Here is a 17,356-nt window from a genome sequence, read left to right on the forward strand (position 1 = left end):
AGTGTGCTGACCAGGAAGCTGTTATGGGGTAATGGCTATTTTTAAAATGGAGGACGGAGAATTCCCTTGATCATAGTGGACAAACAGGACATGGGAAAGGAGAAAGAGATTGAGTAGTAGACTACACAGGAGGTAAGTATGAGCTGTTTATGGTTACTTTGTCTTTTTATTTTCACTTCAGGATCTCTTTAAATTATTAATATACAAATGATGCGGAATTTTTTGTTTGGACAATGCTCCTTTTTTACAGTTTTTCTAACCTATACTAATCCAGCATTGGACCTGTTTGCAGGTATTCTTACCCTTCTATCCATGGTTAGCTATAGATGCCACAGAGGGAAATGAGGGATCTCTTGGGATCTGTGGGTTGTTCTTTTGAGCCTTTAAAGGGAACCGAGCATCATTTTTAAAGTGGATCCGAGATGAACTTTTACTCATTGCATAATTGTGTTCCTTTCCTATTCCTAAAGCCAAATACTTTTTTGTTTTAATACTCAAATTCCCTATAAACTAAACAAGCCACGCCCACAGGTTTTCAGAGAGCCAAGCCACTTTCAGACACTAGCAAGGGCTCATGGAAGCTCAGTCTGGGCAGGAGGAGGGGGGAGATATTACTAGCCAGAGATTTCAGAGGCAGAGGGGAGGAGGGAGAAGGAGGGGGAATTAGGCTGAGTGTTTGCAAATGTTTACAAACAACATGGCTGCTGTCACTGTATCACAGGAAGAAATAATCATATTCTATTAAAGCTGTTTGCAGCTAGATTTGCTGTGTAAACTATCTAAACTTTAGATAAGATATATAGACAAGTTACTTGTTATACTTAGTTTTTCATCTCGGATCCGCTTTAACTCACAGGGCAGCTCAATAGCAAATTAAAAATGCATGCTAAAAATGTGGTTGTTATTTAAAAACTTTTATTGTACTTCATTTTTTTCACACTTAAGGGTTAATTACAGGCAGAATCCTTCTACTTACTGTATTACCTCCATCGGCCACTGGTCACAAGCAACAGAAGATGGAAGGCAAATAAGAACTCATCTAATTACCCACAAGCTTAGATCATACAAAGCCATTAAGCATTAGGGAGGAGGAGGAGTACTCCCCACTGTGCTTGAAACTGATAACATTAGTCATGTAATGCCTGGGCGATCTCCTGTTTTCTTTTCAGCTGCTATGCCCCAATCTACCTCCACCTTCTTCACCCTACATAGTGCATCCCCGCTTGAACGGGAGGTGAAGAGCTACACCTGCCCGACTTGGAGGCCTTGGAGGTGCAAGGTATAGCAGCTGAGGGCAAGAAAGCCAGAGTACCACCAGACAAACAAGACTATGTAGCTGGGTGATGCAAGAGGCTACACAGGTTGTCACAGGAGTAATGAACTAGGGAGCAAGATTGCCCAGAGCAACCGCAGCTCTGGGCTTCCAATACCGCCACAAATAAACAAAACACAATTGTTGCTCAGTGCGACGCCGCATTGAGCCTCTGATCTGATTAACAAGACAGACGACAGACAGACATAGACTGGCTGTTAGCGAACAAGATACAATGGTTGCCCAGAGCGACTCTGAGTAATAAGAAAGACAACAGAGAGATAGACAGAATGCTTGCAAGTCTAATCGCTGCCTTAGTGTTAGCAACCATCCACACCGACTTGAACAAGACAGACAAGAAAGAGTGTAACTAATAGCAACAGCAGCCTATAATTATGTACACAGGAAATAGGTCAAGCAGGAACAGACAGAAGGAATGTTTGCCTAGCAGTAGCAAACATCCACACTGATACAAAACAAGACAAACAGGTTGAAGCGTAACTAATTGCATCCACTGCCTAAAGCCCAATCTACATGATACGATTCGATTACGATTCTATTTATGATCTGATTAAATCCGACATGTCTGATCGGGATTCAATTCGATTCAATCCGATTTGTCATTGTTTTGTTAAATCGAATTGAATAGAATCAAATCAGGATCGGACATGTCGGATTTAATCAGATCGTAAACAGGATCATAATCGAATCGTACAAATAATTGCATCATGTAGATTGGGCTTTAGTCACGTCCTCAGGAACAGAGCAAGCAGGATAACTACCAGTCACCAATGTGGTGAAGGCAGTCACCAGCTAGCAGGGTGGTAAGACTCCACTGCACCCCCGCGAGTGCAGTGACCATCCAGGCAGACAAGGTAGTACAAAGCAAGGCAATACAAAATACAACTTTACAGCATGGACCCAGCGACAACTCATGCTATGTCGGGCAAGGTCTGGAATGAGAGGCAGGCTTTTATGTGGACATCAGCCAATGGAAACTGACATGCAAATTCCCACACAGCTGAATGGTAATCATGCAATCTTGTGCTACACTGACTGAAATCTGCAAGGTGTCTGGGAATGGAAGGAACTCTCATTACAAATGCATGCCAGATTATGCAACCACATGCATGTACTGTAAGAAATCCACAACTGTCTGACTGCAATTCAACTGCAGCCAGCCATAGGTAGATTCATGACAACATCCTGAGCTACTCTGAACTGCAGCCAGCCATAGGTAGATTCATGACAACATCCTGAGCTACTCTGAACTGCAGCCAGCCATAGGTAGATTCATGACAAAATCCTGAGCTACTCTGAACTGCAGCCAGCCATAGGTAGATTCATGACAACATCCTGAGCTACTCTGAACTGCAGTGTGCTTGCAAACAGCAAAGATTCTCATGACAAATGCAAACAAAACCAAGCAACCAAATGCAGGCGGAAATATCAAAACTGCTCGGCTGCAGCTCCGCTGCAACCGGCAGGAGGGATCCTTACAAGTTTCACCTGATGAATTTCACACCTAGCCTGGATAATGGACAGTGAAAAGGGAGCAGGGGGGGTAACTTCTCAAATACGACAGCCCTCTGAGCTGTTTGAAACTAATAGCTGCTAAGATTCCTTTAAAGAGACTGTGAAGCGAAAAAAAATGATGATATAATGAATTGGTTGTGTAGTACGGATAATTACTAGAACATTAGTAGCAAAGAAAATATTCTCATATTTTTATTTTCAGTTATATAGTGTTTCTTTTATAACATTGCATCATTCTCTAATTTTTGCAGTTTACACACTACTCAGCATTCTAAATGATTTTACAGAGCAGACCAGTGAACTTTTGAACTGTCCTCAGCAGAAAAAAAAAACAATACCGTGACTGACACTTGAGATAATAAGCTTCAGAAGACAGAGCTCTCTGCGACTTTGAAAGTCGTGGAGCTCAATGGCTCCTTTGCATACATAACAACTGGAGTTTCTGAACTCTTCCTGTACTGGAAACATTATTAGACTTATGTCTCTGCTCCTAATATTTTATTTCTTAGCTGTACTACACATACAAATCATTATATCATATATATATTTTTTTTGCTTTAGTGTCTCTTTAAACACTGATGTGATCACAGTGTATATCCATGTGCTGCGATATTTTGTAATTAGGTTCATATCTGATGTCTGTTTCTGTGGTTTATGCACTATCTTTATTCACTACCATTAATTGTACGGACCAGCTATGTGGCATCTTAGATCTCTATATCTGGTGGTTAAATGAATCCCTCGTCTGGTACCTTTGTATTTGTACACATGCGCTGCTAGACTGCTGTACGTACATGTGGTTCGGCACTCCATAGCAACTTTATATTTAATTTCACTTGTTATTTATTCAAGTCTATCCTTATGCACTTTTCGGTATTCTGGTGATTCTAGGATCCTATGAGAATTGTTTAGCATTATTTCTAAAATGGCTTTTTACATGGATTTCCAGCTACATCTGCTACTTTTTTTATAGGCACTATAGAAATTAATGTATTTTCGGAGTATAAGACACAGTTTTTTTCTCCCAAAAGTGGGTAGAAAAAGTCCCTGCATCCTATAGTCAGAATACACGGAGTCCCCGACTTATAATCGCCCGTCACTATGAACCACCGACCCGCCGTGTTATGGGGGACTCCCTGTATTGCCTCTGGGGTCCTGCTCTACTCTCCCTATGTAAAGTAATTAGGGGCTGTAGCCGCGGGTATCACTCAGCTGACCCTATGCCTGCGATGATCAGTTGCTGGCCTGGCGTCCATCTCCTGTATCTTCCTGCAGTATTCCGCTCCCCCTGTAATGTAATCTAAGTGGTAGCAGCAGCTGCGGGCATCACTCACCTCATCCTTGGAGCCCACCTGATCAGCCGCTTGTCTCTCTCATTCCTTCCCTCTAGTGCTGGTCACATCTGCAATGACATGACCAGGGCGTACGGGCACTAGAGGGAAGTAATGAGCGAGACAAGCGGCTGATCTGGTGGGCTCCAAGGATGAGGTGAGTGATGCTCGCAGCTGCTTCTGCTGCTTGCTTACTTTACAGGGAGAGAGGAATGCTGCAGGAGGAGGATACCGGAGGAGGACGCCAGGACAGCAGCTGATCACCGCAGGCATCAGGTCAGGTGAGTGATACCTGCAGTAACTAGAGAAGGCCACGAAGGGGGGACAGGAGGAGGCCACAAAGGGGGGACAGGAGGAGGCCACGAAGGGGGGACAGGAGGAGGCCACAAAGGGGGCACAGAAGGACAGCAAGGGGGGACTGGAGGAGGACACCCAGGGGAACAGGAGGAGGACAGCAAGGGGGGACTGTAGGAGGACACCCAGGGGAACAGGAGGAGGACAAAGTAATTGTGGGGAGAACTTCTACAAGACGCCCCTGGACCATAGACGCACCAGATTTCGTATATATTTTTCCCCTCTAAACATAGGTGCGTCTTATAGTCCGGAGTGTCTTCTAGCCTAAAGAATATGGTATCTCTATACTGACTGGACGATAGGAACGCTGGGAACATCCTTCACGTGGTTGTACATTGAAATCTTAGATTTTGTGAGTGTTTTGTATAAGTTCACAGAGCAATTTATGTGAAATGATTTTGAAATATGAATATATTGGACTGCTTATATTTGTTTCTACTTTGGACATTTTCAATGCTTTTACTTCTCCTTGTCACAATCTATGAACTTATGAAATTCTGATTTTTTTTTTTTATACGAAGCCTTAAAACCGTAACTTTTTTTGTTTTCATTATTTTCTTGTTATTGAGAGGGGTGGCCTTGATATACTGTATACATTTGTATTATATATTAGAAAGCAATGTTTCTCTATTTGCAGGGCGGAGTCCCGGCATCAGGAACCTCTCGGAGACTCGTCTCTCTGTATCCACAGACTGTACAACGGATGATGATGACACTGGACAAGAGTCTCCTGCAGATATCCTGATAATCTCAAATATTCTACCTGACTTGTCTAACCCCGAGGGGCCTCATACCCAGCACAGCTCTCCCACTGCTAGTGGGTCTTATTCCTGTTCCTGGTGTGGGAAATGCTTTGTATGGAAATCAAATCTTGTCAAACATGAGAGATTACACACTGGTGAGAAACCCTTTTCATGTGCTGAGTGTGGGAAATGTTTTAGACAAAAAGGAAACCTTATCAGACATAAGAGATCTCACACTGGTGAGAAGCCCTATTCTTGTGCCGAGTGTGGAAAATGTTTTGGACAGAAATCAAGCCTGGTCATACATGAGAGATCTCACACTGGCGTGAAACCTTATTCATGTGCTGAGTGTGGGAAATGTTTTAGACAGAAATCAAGCCTTATCACACATAAAAGATCTCACACTGGTGAAAAGCCTTATTCGTGTACGGAGTGTGGAAAATGTTTTGGTACCAAATCAGAACTTGTCACTCATGAGAGAACTCACACAGGTGAAAAGCCATATTCATGTGCTGAGTGTGGCAAATGTTTTGGGACTAAATCAGACCTAGTCATACATGAGAGGACTCACACTGGCAATAAGCCCTATTCATGTGGTGAGTGTGGGAAATGTTTTGGACAGAAATCAAGCCTTAACACACATGAGAGATCCCATACTGGTGAGAAGCCCTATTCATGTGCTGAGTGTGGGAAATGTTTTGGGCATAGAGGAAATCTTGTCAAACATGAGAGATTACACACTGGTGAGAAGAACTATTTATGTACTGAGTGTGGGAAATGGTTTGGGCACAAATCACAGCTTGTCACACATGGGAAAACTCACACTGGCAAGAAGCCATATTCATGTGCTGAGTGTGGGAAATGTTTTGGGTGTGTATCAAGCCTTGTCAGACATGAGAGATCCCATACTGGTGAGAAGCCCTATTCATGTGTGGAGTGTGGGAAATGCTTTGGACATAAAGCAAATCTTGTTAAACATGAGAGATTACACACTGGTGAGAAGAATTATTCCTGTGCTGAGTGTGGGAAATGTTTTGCACAGAAATCGTATCTTGTTAGTCATGAGAGATCCCACTCTGGTGAAAAGCCCTATTCGTGTGCTGCATGTGAGAAATGCTTTGTACAAAAATCAGATCTTGTCACACATGAAAGATCCCACACTGGTGAGAAGCCTTATTCATGTACTGAGTGTGGGAAATGTTTTGGGAGTAAATCAAACCTTGTTATACATGAAAGATCCCACACTGGCGAGAAGCCCTATTCATGTGCTGAGTGTGGCAAAGGTTTTGGCAGTAAATCAAACCTTGCCAGTCATGAGAAATCTCACACTGGTGAAAAGCCCTATTCATGTGCTGAGTGTGGGAAACGTTTTGGTTTTAAATCACAGCTTGTCAGTCATGAGAGATCTCACACTGGTGAGAAGCCCTATTCATGTGCTCAGTGTGGGAAATGTTTTGGGCATAAAGCAGATCTTGTCAGACATGAGAAAATGCACACTGGTGAGAAACCCTTTTCATGCGCTGAGTGTGGGAAATGTTTTGGGTTAAAATCACATCTTGTCAGTCATGAGAGATCGCATAATGGGGAGAAGCCATATTCTTGTGCTGACTGTGGGAAATGTTTTGCACAGAAATCAGATCTTAACACACATGAAAGATCCCACACTGGTGAGAAGCCCTATTCATGTGCTGAGTGTGGGAAATATTTTGGTAGTAAATCAAACCTTGTCAGTCATGAGAAATCTCACACTGGTGAGAACTGAAGCCCTAATCGTGCTAACTGAGGGAAATATTGTAGGTGTAAATCACTGGGGCTATAAGTGTTCTTCTATAAAGTCTCTTATTTCTTGTAAAGTGTACAAGGAAATATATTTACACAGAATCTTGAGGACTCATTCATGCTACTTTAAAGTGTTAAAGTCCCTGAGCTGAGGTGACATAATGAGGTAGTAGTATACTAATAGTAGTACAATAGTACCTAGTCTAGTTGTAACTGTTTATTTTTTCCATTGTAAGGGCTAATAAAACGTGTGCTTTATCTATGTAAATGAGTCAGGATCTGCAGTCTCATGTAGCCATGGTTCTCCTGAAGAGTACATAAAAGCCAAATCGCTTCTTTGTGGCTGAACAAACACTCCTGACAACAAGAGTGTGAGTGCTGAAAAGACAATGATTTGTTGGGAGCTGAATGACATAGAATTTACATCACAATGATGTGGCTGCTGTGCACAGAGTCATAATCTAACCCCATGAAGTGAAAATAAGAATGTGATACTTCAGGAAAGTTCTGTAAAACATTATTAGTACACGTACTATTCATTATCTGCTACATTTACAGTTACATAGTTATTTGGGTAGAAAAAAGACACATGTCCATCGAGTTCAACCAGAGAACACCACCAGCCTGCTCCCTCACATATCCCTTTTGATCCAAACCCTTACAAAGGATGGTCCAATTAGCCCCAAAAGGGAAAAAATTCCAGATGGCAATCAGATAAAATCCCTGGATCAACACCACCGAGCATTACCTAGTAATTGTAGCCATGGATGTTTTTTAACACAAGGAAAGCATCTAAGCCCCCTTTAAATGCAGGTATAGAGTTTGCCATAACGACTTCCTGTGGCAATGCATTCCACATCTTAATCACTCTTACTGTAAAGAACCTTTTCCTAAATAAATGCCTGAAATGTTTTTCCTCCATGTGCAGATCATGTCCTCTAGTCCAGGGGTCCCCAACCTTTTTGAGCCCGAGGCCCACTATCCCGACCAAAATCCCCCCCCCCCCCCCCCCCCCCCCCCCACGGCTGCCGCTCCTGTTACCTTACGAGCGGGCAGTCACTTCCTTATATTCCCCATAGCTCCTCTCCTCTTGCAGCACCTCGTATTACAGCAGAGCTTCCCGCGCGGCTGCTGTAAGGAAGGGTAGGAAATAGGGCAGCGGCTTCCTGTAGCGGCAATCGTCGTTACCATGGGAACGCTGCCCCGCCTCCTTACCTCCTTACAGCAGTCGCACAGCAAGCGCTGCTGTAATACGAGATGTTTCAAAGAGGAGAGGGGCTATGGGGAATATAAGGAAGAAAGCGGCCGCCCGCTCATAAGGTATCAGGAACGGCGGCCGCTGGGGGGAGAGGGAGAAAGGCCAGATCCGCCGCGGCCCCCCAGAAATCTGCCCACGGACCCCCAGGGGGCCGCGGCCCCCAGGTTGGGGACCTCTGCTCTAGTCCTTTGTGAAAGTCTAGGGACAAAAAGCATATCCGCCAAGCTATTATATTGCCCTCTGTTGTATTTATACATGTTAATTAGATCTCCTCTAAGGCGTCTTTTCTCTAGACTAAATAAACCCAGTTTATCTAACCTTTCTTGGTAAGTGAGACCTTCCATCCCACGTATCAATTTTTTTTAGAGTCTCTGCACCTGCTCTAAAACTGCAATATCTTTCCTGTAATGTGGTGCCCAGAACTGAATTCCATATTCCAGATGTGGCCTTACTAGAGAGTTAAACAGGGTCAATATTATGCTAGCATCTCGAGTTTTTATTTTCCTTTTAATGCATCCAAAAATTTGATTAGCTTTAGCTGCAGCGGCTTGGCATTGAGTATGATTATTTAACTTGTTGTCGATGAGTACTCCTAAGTCCTTCTCCAAGTTTGATGTCCCCAACTGTATCCCATTTACTTTGTATGGTGCTAGACCATTGGTATGACCAAAATGCATGACTTTACATTTTTCAACATTGAATTTCATCTGCCATGTATGTGCCCATATAGCCATCCTATCCAGATCCTTTTACAATATGTTACTATCATCCTGAGAGCTGATAATTCTGCACAATTTTGTGTCATCTGCAAATTTAACAAATTTACTTTCTACTTTGTCGACTAGGTCATTAATAAATAAATGGAAGGGCTGGCCCCAGTACAGACCCCTGTGGGACCCCACTGCTCACAGTCTCCCATTTTGAATATAATCCATTGACCTCAATTCTTTGCTTTCTGTCAATTAGCCAGTTCCCTATCCATGCACGCAGACTCTTCCCCAGTCCTTGCATCCTCAATTTTTGCACCAGACTTTTGTGGGGAACAGTGTTAAAAGCCTTTGCAAAGTTTAAGTATCTGACTTTCCTTGCAAGTTAGTTTTAAAATGTGATGCTTTTCCTTCAAAATGACTGCATCAGAATAATATATGAGAAAGAAGCATTTCCCAGGGACTGAATCAGAAGACTCTGCCTATTGCAATGCATTATGGATGAATCAGAAGGCTCTGCTTGTTGCAATGCATTATGGGTAAATCAGAAGGCTCTGCCTGTTGCAATGCACTATGGCTGAATCAGAAGGCTCGACCTGTTGCAGTGCATTATGGGTGAATCAGAAGATTCGGTCTGTTGCAATGCATTATGGTCAGAATCAAAAGGCTTGGCCTGTAGCAATGCATTGTGGGTGAATCAGAAGGCTCTGCCTGTTGTAATGCATTATGGGAGAATCAGAAGGCTTGGCCTGTTGCAATGCATTATGATCTGAATCAGAAGGCTCGGCCTGTTGCAATGCATTATGGGTGAATCAGAAGGCTCAGTCTACCACAAGGTGTACAGATACTGTGCATATTCAGCTTGATAAGGTAGCGGATGCCTCTGTGATGAGCTTTGTGTGTAGCTGCATGGCTGGGAGTCACAGGCTTGGTAAGATTGGCTGATTGCTGGCTTACATTCTGATCACCAATTCTATGTTATATGTTACTGTGACATGTTACTAGATGTGATTGCTAGAGGCATTACAGTCATATCAGTGGCTGCTTATTATTAGTGTATACTCTGTATATACATTATAGTTATATGTACAGACTGGAATCATTGCCTTCATTTTATAGAGGAATAGCCTCAATTACATTCTTGTGTGTTATCATTATTGATTTATAAAGCACCAACATATTCCGTGGAGCTGTACAAAGTAGGAAAACAAATCAGGGGTACATAATGATACAGACAACGATATTCATCAAATATGGACACTGGTACAAAATACAGAATGGGTGGTTACAATGAGAGATGTAACAAGATGACAAATGTAACGAGCTATGAAATGAATAACAAATTCCAAGACATAAAAGGGTGAGAGTGTTGATGAAACATCGCAGTAGCCACAGAAGGTCCAGAGGCCTGGAGGGGAGTTAAGCCCCCTCTACACCATGCAATTCTGCATGTAATCGATCGAATTCGATTGGATCAATTAAATCTAACATGTCCAATCGGGATTCGATCGATAGTGTGGTCGATTTTGCATTGATAACTATGCAAAATCGACCGCACTACCGATTGAATCCCAATCGAATATCGATCGGACATGTGGGATTTAATTTATACAATCAAATTTGATCGATTGTACGCACAATTGCATAGTGTAAAGGAGGCTGTAAGCCCCATCTACAATTTTTGGTGAGATCCAATTCGATTCATCGATTCGATTCAATCCAACATGTCTGATCGGGATTTGATTCGATTCAATTTGCCATTGTTTTGCAATGGCAAATTGAATCAAATCCCGATCGGACATGTCAGATTGAATCGAATCGATATCAAATCGAATCTTGATTGGACATGTCAGATTGAATCGAATCACACAAAAAATTGTATCGTGTAGATGGCGCTTTGGACTTTCATTTACAGATAGTTCCGCTAATGTGGAAACTGACTAGTCCAGCAACAGAACAAGAGAGGGATTTACCTTCCACCAATGTTACGCTGGACACACCCAGGACTGATATCCAGAGAGATTGGATCGCTGTGACTGTGACGGGATCTTCCAGGGATCTCCTGATTTCTCTACATAATTTTAGTGGTATCATTTTAGGCCTGTATTGTTACGCCCTCACAGAGGAAGATTGGCAACTCTTTTACATGATACTACTATAAATATGATTGCAGCAATAGATAAGGTATTAGAAGTCAGATGTATTCCCAGGTCATATTATACTCTAGCACAAATAATGCAGATACACCCCAATGCCTCAGTGCTGTACCCCAAATGTAAATTAGGAGATGATTGGATACAGGTGTTTGGGCTGGAGGTGACATACAGGAATTCTGGGATGGAGAGGGGGACAGGTTATTGTTATATGTGTTACACTCACTGCTATAGACAGCCCAATACCTCAGTGCTGCACCCCACATGTAGATTAGGAGGAGATGATTGGATACAGGTGTTTGGGCTGGAGGGGAGATGCAGGAATTCTGGGGTGGAGAGGGGGACAGGTTATTGTTATATGTGTTACAGTCACTGCTATAGACAAATGTGGGAAGCTGCTGCTGGAAACGATTCTGTGTTATGTAACAAAATAACTCCTATTGGAATGGAAATCTGATGCATCTCCAAGTATCTCTCCTGTGATTAAAGCTGCTAATTAAGTTATTCCTCTGGATAATGTGCTGAATATCAGCTGTATATTGTTCCCACAGTGTGACGTGTTTTGTTCCTCTGCATGTAATGTAAGATGTACTATTAACTGCATCACTCACATTTACTGTAATAAATACATTGCATTGTTATAATGAATGAGGCCATTGTAAGCTCAGTGTTTGTAGCCAGAGCTCTCTGTAACATTGCAGGTCTGTAGCCTGTCACTGGTGATGGTCAGTGACCTGCAAATTATTCTTAGTTGATGCTTAAATCTTCAAACTTTTTATAGAATTGTATGCAGCTTGAAAATGGGCCAAATTGAAAATGGATCAGTGGTATCTCACCTCGTCATTATTCAAACTTTCTCCATTTAAAGGGACTCAGAGCTGAAAGTTTCCAAAGATTTTATACATACCTGGGGCTTCCTCCAGCCCCATCCGCTCTGACCGCTCCCACGCCTCCGCTGCCCGCAGCTTCGGAAACTGGGTCCCGTCACTGACGTCAATCGCAGCCAGCTATGCAGGAGAAGTGAGCTCTTTGTGTATCTCTCTAGCAGCTGCTGGAGAGATATGTAGAGGATACACTTCTCTTACGCCAGACTGTTACCAACTGACGGAAGCGACGGGACTCGGTTCCAGAAGCTGCAGGCAGCGGAAGACGGTGGCATGGGAGCGATCGGAGCCGATGGGGCTGAAGGAAGTCCCAGGTAGAGATGTTGGCGAACCCCTCACCCTGTACTACTTCCGGGTCGCTATGATCCAGAGTAGTACAGCTGCACTGGGCCGGCGGTGCGCATCTTTGATCGCGCGCCTGTAGCCGGGCACTTTCTGCGCATGTGCGTGACGTCACGCTCATGCACAGAGAGTGGCCGGCAACAGGTGCACGATCAAAGACGCGCACCACCGGCCCAGTGCAGCTGTACTACTCTGGATCATAGCGACCCGGAAGTAATACAGGGTGAGGGGTTCGCTGGCGAATGGTTCACCTACATCTTCAGCCCCAGGTATGTATAAAATCTTTGTAAACTTTCAGCTCTGGTACACTTTAAATTTGCTTGGATTTGCATCTTATCTACCATCCCTATCTGTCCCCTATGATGTATACAGGCATAAGCTGGAGCACATGCTGCCCCCATGGAGGCACCCCTCACCTGCTGATAAAAGGATCTTTCTATAATAAACAGCTCTCCTCCAACACAAGCTGCATAATGTCACATATGAAGTCATTGTGTACATCCCAACCAGGGAATGCTTCATTCAGGAAAACACTGTCTAATACTTCTGTGCAAAACCAGGGATCCTTAGTTACATTTACTGCAGTAACCAAGTAAGCTAACCAACCACTCATCAATGTGACCCCTTATCTGGTGACTCCTCTACCTGGTAACATGCCTCTGTATGGGCTTGTTCACATCTAGGGCGTTTTCACTTGTGCAATGATTCCCTATGAGAGTGTTCACATATGAGCGGGCCGATTCCGATCCGCTCACCAAAGCATTTTCTGAGCGTTTTTGCTCAATGGAAGGTATAGGGAAATCGCTTGAAAAAGTGCTTTGTATAGCGATTTCCCCATCGCTTTCACGAATCAATACATTGTATTTATTCATTTCCGGATGAAAGAGTTCCCATCCTGACTGACGCTAGGAAGTGAAAAAACGAATCGCTCTGCAAAAGCGCTTAGAAAAGCACTTTTATACCTATCTCTACCTCTGACTGGGACTCTATCTGGCAGAACGCCAAAGACTCCTCAATGTGCGTCCAAATCAAAGAAAACATCTAAAAAATTTTGTTCAGATGGTATTTAACCCCCGACCAACTCTCTCGCATTTACCCAGGTGTATCGGATCTATGTTGGCGAGGCTGTGGCCTCAAGGGAACACTCGACCATATTTTTTGGTTTTGCCCTATTCTCACCCCATTCTGGCTGAAAATTCAGAATCTAATATTCCAAATTCTAGAGGTGACTGTCCCCTTGGACCCTATGTTTATGTTATTGGGCAAGTCAGCCCCTCAAACCCAAAAATTCCAGAGAATACTAATTATACGCATCTTAACAGCCGCCAGGCTATTTCCTCTAATTGGAAGAATATTGCTCCTCCAGAACTCTCCGAAGTCATCAATAAAATAAAGTGGGTCAAACTAATGGAGAAACTCACTGCTTCTTTGAGAGACACTGAGGTTCGTTTTGACAAAATATGGGGCCCTTGGGAGAATCACTTCGACCCTAACTGACTAATTTCTGCTCCCCTCCACAAACAACCTGGACCCTATTAGGGCTCATCTTCTTTCACAACTATGTAGTACATTTTGTCTGCTAAGAGTAGGAACCAACCTGACACCACTGTTTTTAATGGCCTTTTTAGGCACCCTTAGGTCAAACCTTACATGCTACGCCTCTAAAAGCGTTAATGTTTTCCCATTCACCCTTTCCCTTATTCCATGTTTTCAACCGATTTAGACTGTTGTTCAACTGGACAATGTTCTCTTTGTTTTTTTTTTTTTCTCTTCTCTCCCCTAAGCATAACAGGTACATGAAAAAAAGGTTACCCTCTATGGGAAATGGACTAAAGGACTAAAACCTTGATGCATGCATGGTCAATATACACTTTAATGAGCATACCATCTCTCACCTGTATATTTAAGTGTAACAACAATCCTTCTAAGCTACGCCTTGTAACTTACCATCGACCAACCTTTAATAACAATGATTGTACCTTTACTTCCATTTATGTGATTTCAATAAAAAACAGAGTTACAAAAAAAAAGAAAAGCACTTTTATAAGCACAGGGAAAAGTGGTGAAAAAAACGCAATAAATTGTTCAGCGCTTGCGATAGCACTGGCGATTTATGATGTGAACAAAGCATACCTGTTATGATCCTCACTTACAGTGGAGCTGCTGACCAGTCTATGCAGCACAAACAACTGCTAAGAGATAGCAGATATAGCAATATATACAACAGTGAAAAAGTAATCAGATAGATAATACAAGCACAGCAAACACACACACACAGTAATGACAACACTGTATACACAATAAACATCTCAGTTTCCCCAGAACCCTTGTCCAATGCATGGCCTAGGGGTTCTTCCCCATCTCCTGTGCCTAGGAGGAGATGGGGGTGTATGCCCTGGGGGGGAGGGGGGGTCAAGGTGGCATCAGGGGGACATCTTTAACAAGGAGACCACCAGATGCCTGACCTTCTGGGGAAATTAGTATACAGGGGCACCACCAGCGTACAAGCAAGGCACGCCCCTGCTTTGGGCCTGACTGACAGAGGGGAGCCTTGCTTTCTCGCTGGCGGCCACCGACCTGTCCTGTGTAGCACCGGGAGCCCCCAGTAACTTACATAACCCTGTTCCAGTGCAGACATCTCTCACCGCTCTCTCCTCCAGTCGCCGCCTCACTGGGTTCGTGACCTGTCTCCATGATTACCCCGGTGAGCGCCTCTCATGACGTCAGAGGTACCTGACTACTTATACTGAGGCACCACCTATACCTAGCTATCTATATTGGGGGCACCACTTGTACCTGGCTACCTATACTGGGGGCCCCTATGCCTGGATATCTATATTGGGTCACCTATGCCTAGCTACCTGTACTGGGGGGACCTATACCTGGGTACCTATACTGGGGGCCCCTATGCCTGGATATCTATATTGGGTCACCTATGCCTGGCTACCTATACTGGGGATCCTATACCTGGGTACCAATACTGGGGGCCCCTATGCCTGGATATCTATATTGGGTCACCTATGCCTGGCTACCTATACTGGGGATCCTATACCTGGGTACCAATACTGGGGGCCCCTATGCCTGGATATCTATATTGGGTCACCTATGCCTGGCTACCTATACTGGGGATCCTATACCTGGGTACCAATACTGGGGGCCCCTATGCCTGGATATCTATATTGGGGGCACCACTTGTACCTGGCTACCTATACTGGGGGCCCCTATGCCTGGATATCTATATTGGGTCACCTATGCCTAGCTACCTGTACTGGGGGGATCTATACCTGGGTACCTATACTGGGGGCACCTATACCTGGCTAGGACAGGGCAGGGGGACAAGAGGTGACAAAGGGGGGCATAGAGGGGGCAAAAGAGGCACAGAGGGACAAAAGAGGCACAAGGTGAACAGAGGTGACAGAAGGGGACAAAAGAGGCACAGGCAGAACAGAGGGGGACACAAGAGAACAGATTCAGGTTAAGAATGGACCTACAGTCCCTATCTCCAAACATTGTTAATCCAGTGCAGGAGACTTGGGCGCAGCCAGCGCCACCATAGGCCATAATAGGAATTACGGCTATAGCAGGCACAGGGAGTAACTTTGGCACCGGAGCTGAAGTTACTTTTAAAACACTATAATTCCTCCTCCAGCAATTGCTGGAAGCCGAATTATTTCATTCCCCACCATCCATGGCGGCCTGGAGAGGGAATAGTATTTAACAGGGCCTGGACTTGTGCAACAGCAGGATCAGCCATATACCGGCTGTATCCTGCGCCCAAGTCTCCTGCACCCATACCTCTTGTACGCCCCTATCTCATTTGTTAACCGGGGACTACCTGTATTTAGCTAGAATTTCGCTCCACCCACATTTCATGGCCACACCCATTTTTTTTGCTGTGGTGCGCTTCATACGCCGCTCCCACAGACACAAAAGACACAACAAGAAAAGTCCTTTTTGGAATAATACAACCAGCAGGGGTGCTTGGCCTGGACAGCATGGTGTGAAGATGCACCTCGGCTGAGTACCCTACCATCCTCATCTGTTTTGCTATCCACTGTGCCAAACTTGGATTGAAAAGTACCCCATCTCTGTGGACCAGCTCAGAGATCCTGTGGGTACGGTATTTCACCATGACCTGCTGTGGCAAAGTTTCAGCAGTTTCAGCGGGATCAAGATGGCAGTGGCTCCTTGGACCAGGAGGCGCCCTGCTCCCTCACTACAGCTTATCCTGGAATCGGTGATCTCTTGGCAGGCAAGTTTAACCTCTATTACCACAAAGCTGGAAGAGGTGAAGATGGAGGTCTCCCTCCTCCGGCAGGGTATGCAGGCATGCGGTCCAGAGTTTCGGAAGTGGAGGGCTGCATGAGCTCTCTGAAGGATGATTTGCAGCCCCGGTCCATGACCACTCAATGTGAGATGAAATCCCTGAGTGACCACAATTCTGGTGGTCAATCTGATCTGGAGAATCGGAACCAAAGGTCAAATATCAGAATTGTGGGGCTTCTGGAGAAAGTAGAGTGGAATAAGCTGGAGGACTTTGTAGAAAAAATGCTTATCGATTATTTGGGCGGGAATTGTTCCCCACTGTTTCCATAGTTCAACAAGCCCATTAGATCTTGCCTAAACCGTACCACCTCACCCTGTACATTTATTTTTAAACTTGAATTTTCATGAATGCGATACAGTCCTCCATGCTGCCTGGGAAAAAGGACCTGTTCAGAAGTAGAATGTGCAGTTCTCTTTCTTTCTGAATTTCGCCTTACACATTCAGAAATAGTACACTAAATTTAATATGGTTAGGAAAAGCCTGAGTGATGCCAATCTACAGTATGCCATGCTTTACCCAGCAAAGCTTTGTGTGATGACAGATGACTGGTCGAGATTCTTCACTGAGCTGGAGGAGGCTATGGCCGGGCTGGAGGCTCGCCTGAGAGCACATCAATGCTCACAACACCAT

The 17,356-nt window shown here is 44.2% G+C and overlaps 1 protein-coding gene across 1 annotated transcript in view; it reads left to right on the top strand.

The window, feature by feature from the left end:
- Positions 1-8,048, top strand: part of LOC137535401 (zinc finger protein 271-like) — a 44,017-nt gene extending 35,969 nt beyond the window's left edge. Inside the window, exon 3 of the mRNA XM_068257238.1 lies at positions 5,171-8,048. Coding sequence (XP_068113339.1) covers positions 5,171-7,038 — 1,868 coding nt within the window. The 3' untranslated portion in view covers positions 7,039-8,048. The remainder of the gene's footprint in view (positions 1-5,170) is intronic.
- The last annotated feature ends 9,308 nt before the right edge of the window (positions 8,049-17,356 follow it).

Source organism: Hyperolius riggenbachi, chromosome 10 (assembly GCF_040937935.1).
Source record: "Hyperolius riggenbachi isolate aHypRig1 chromosome 10, aHypRig1.pri, whole genome shotgun sequence".
In the NCBI taxonomy this organism is placed as follows: domain Eukaryota; kingdom Metazoa; phylum Chordata; class Amphibia; order Anura; family Hyperoliidae; genus Hyperolius; species Hyperolius riggenbachi.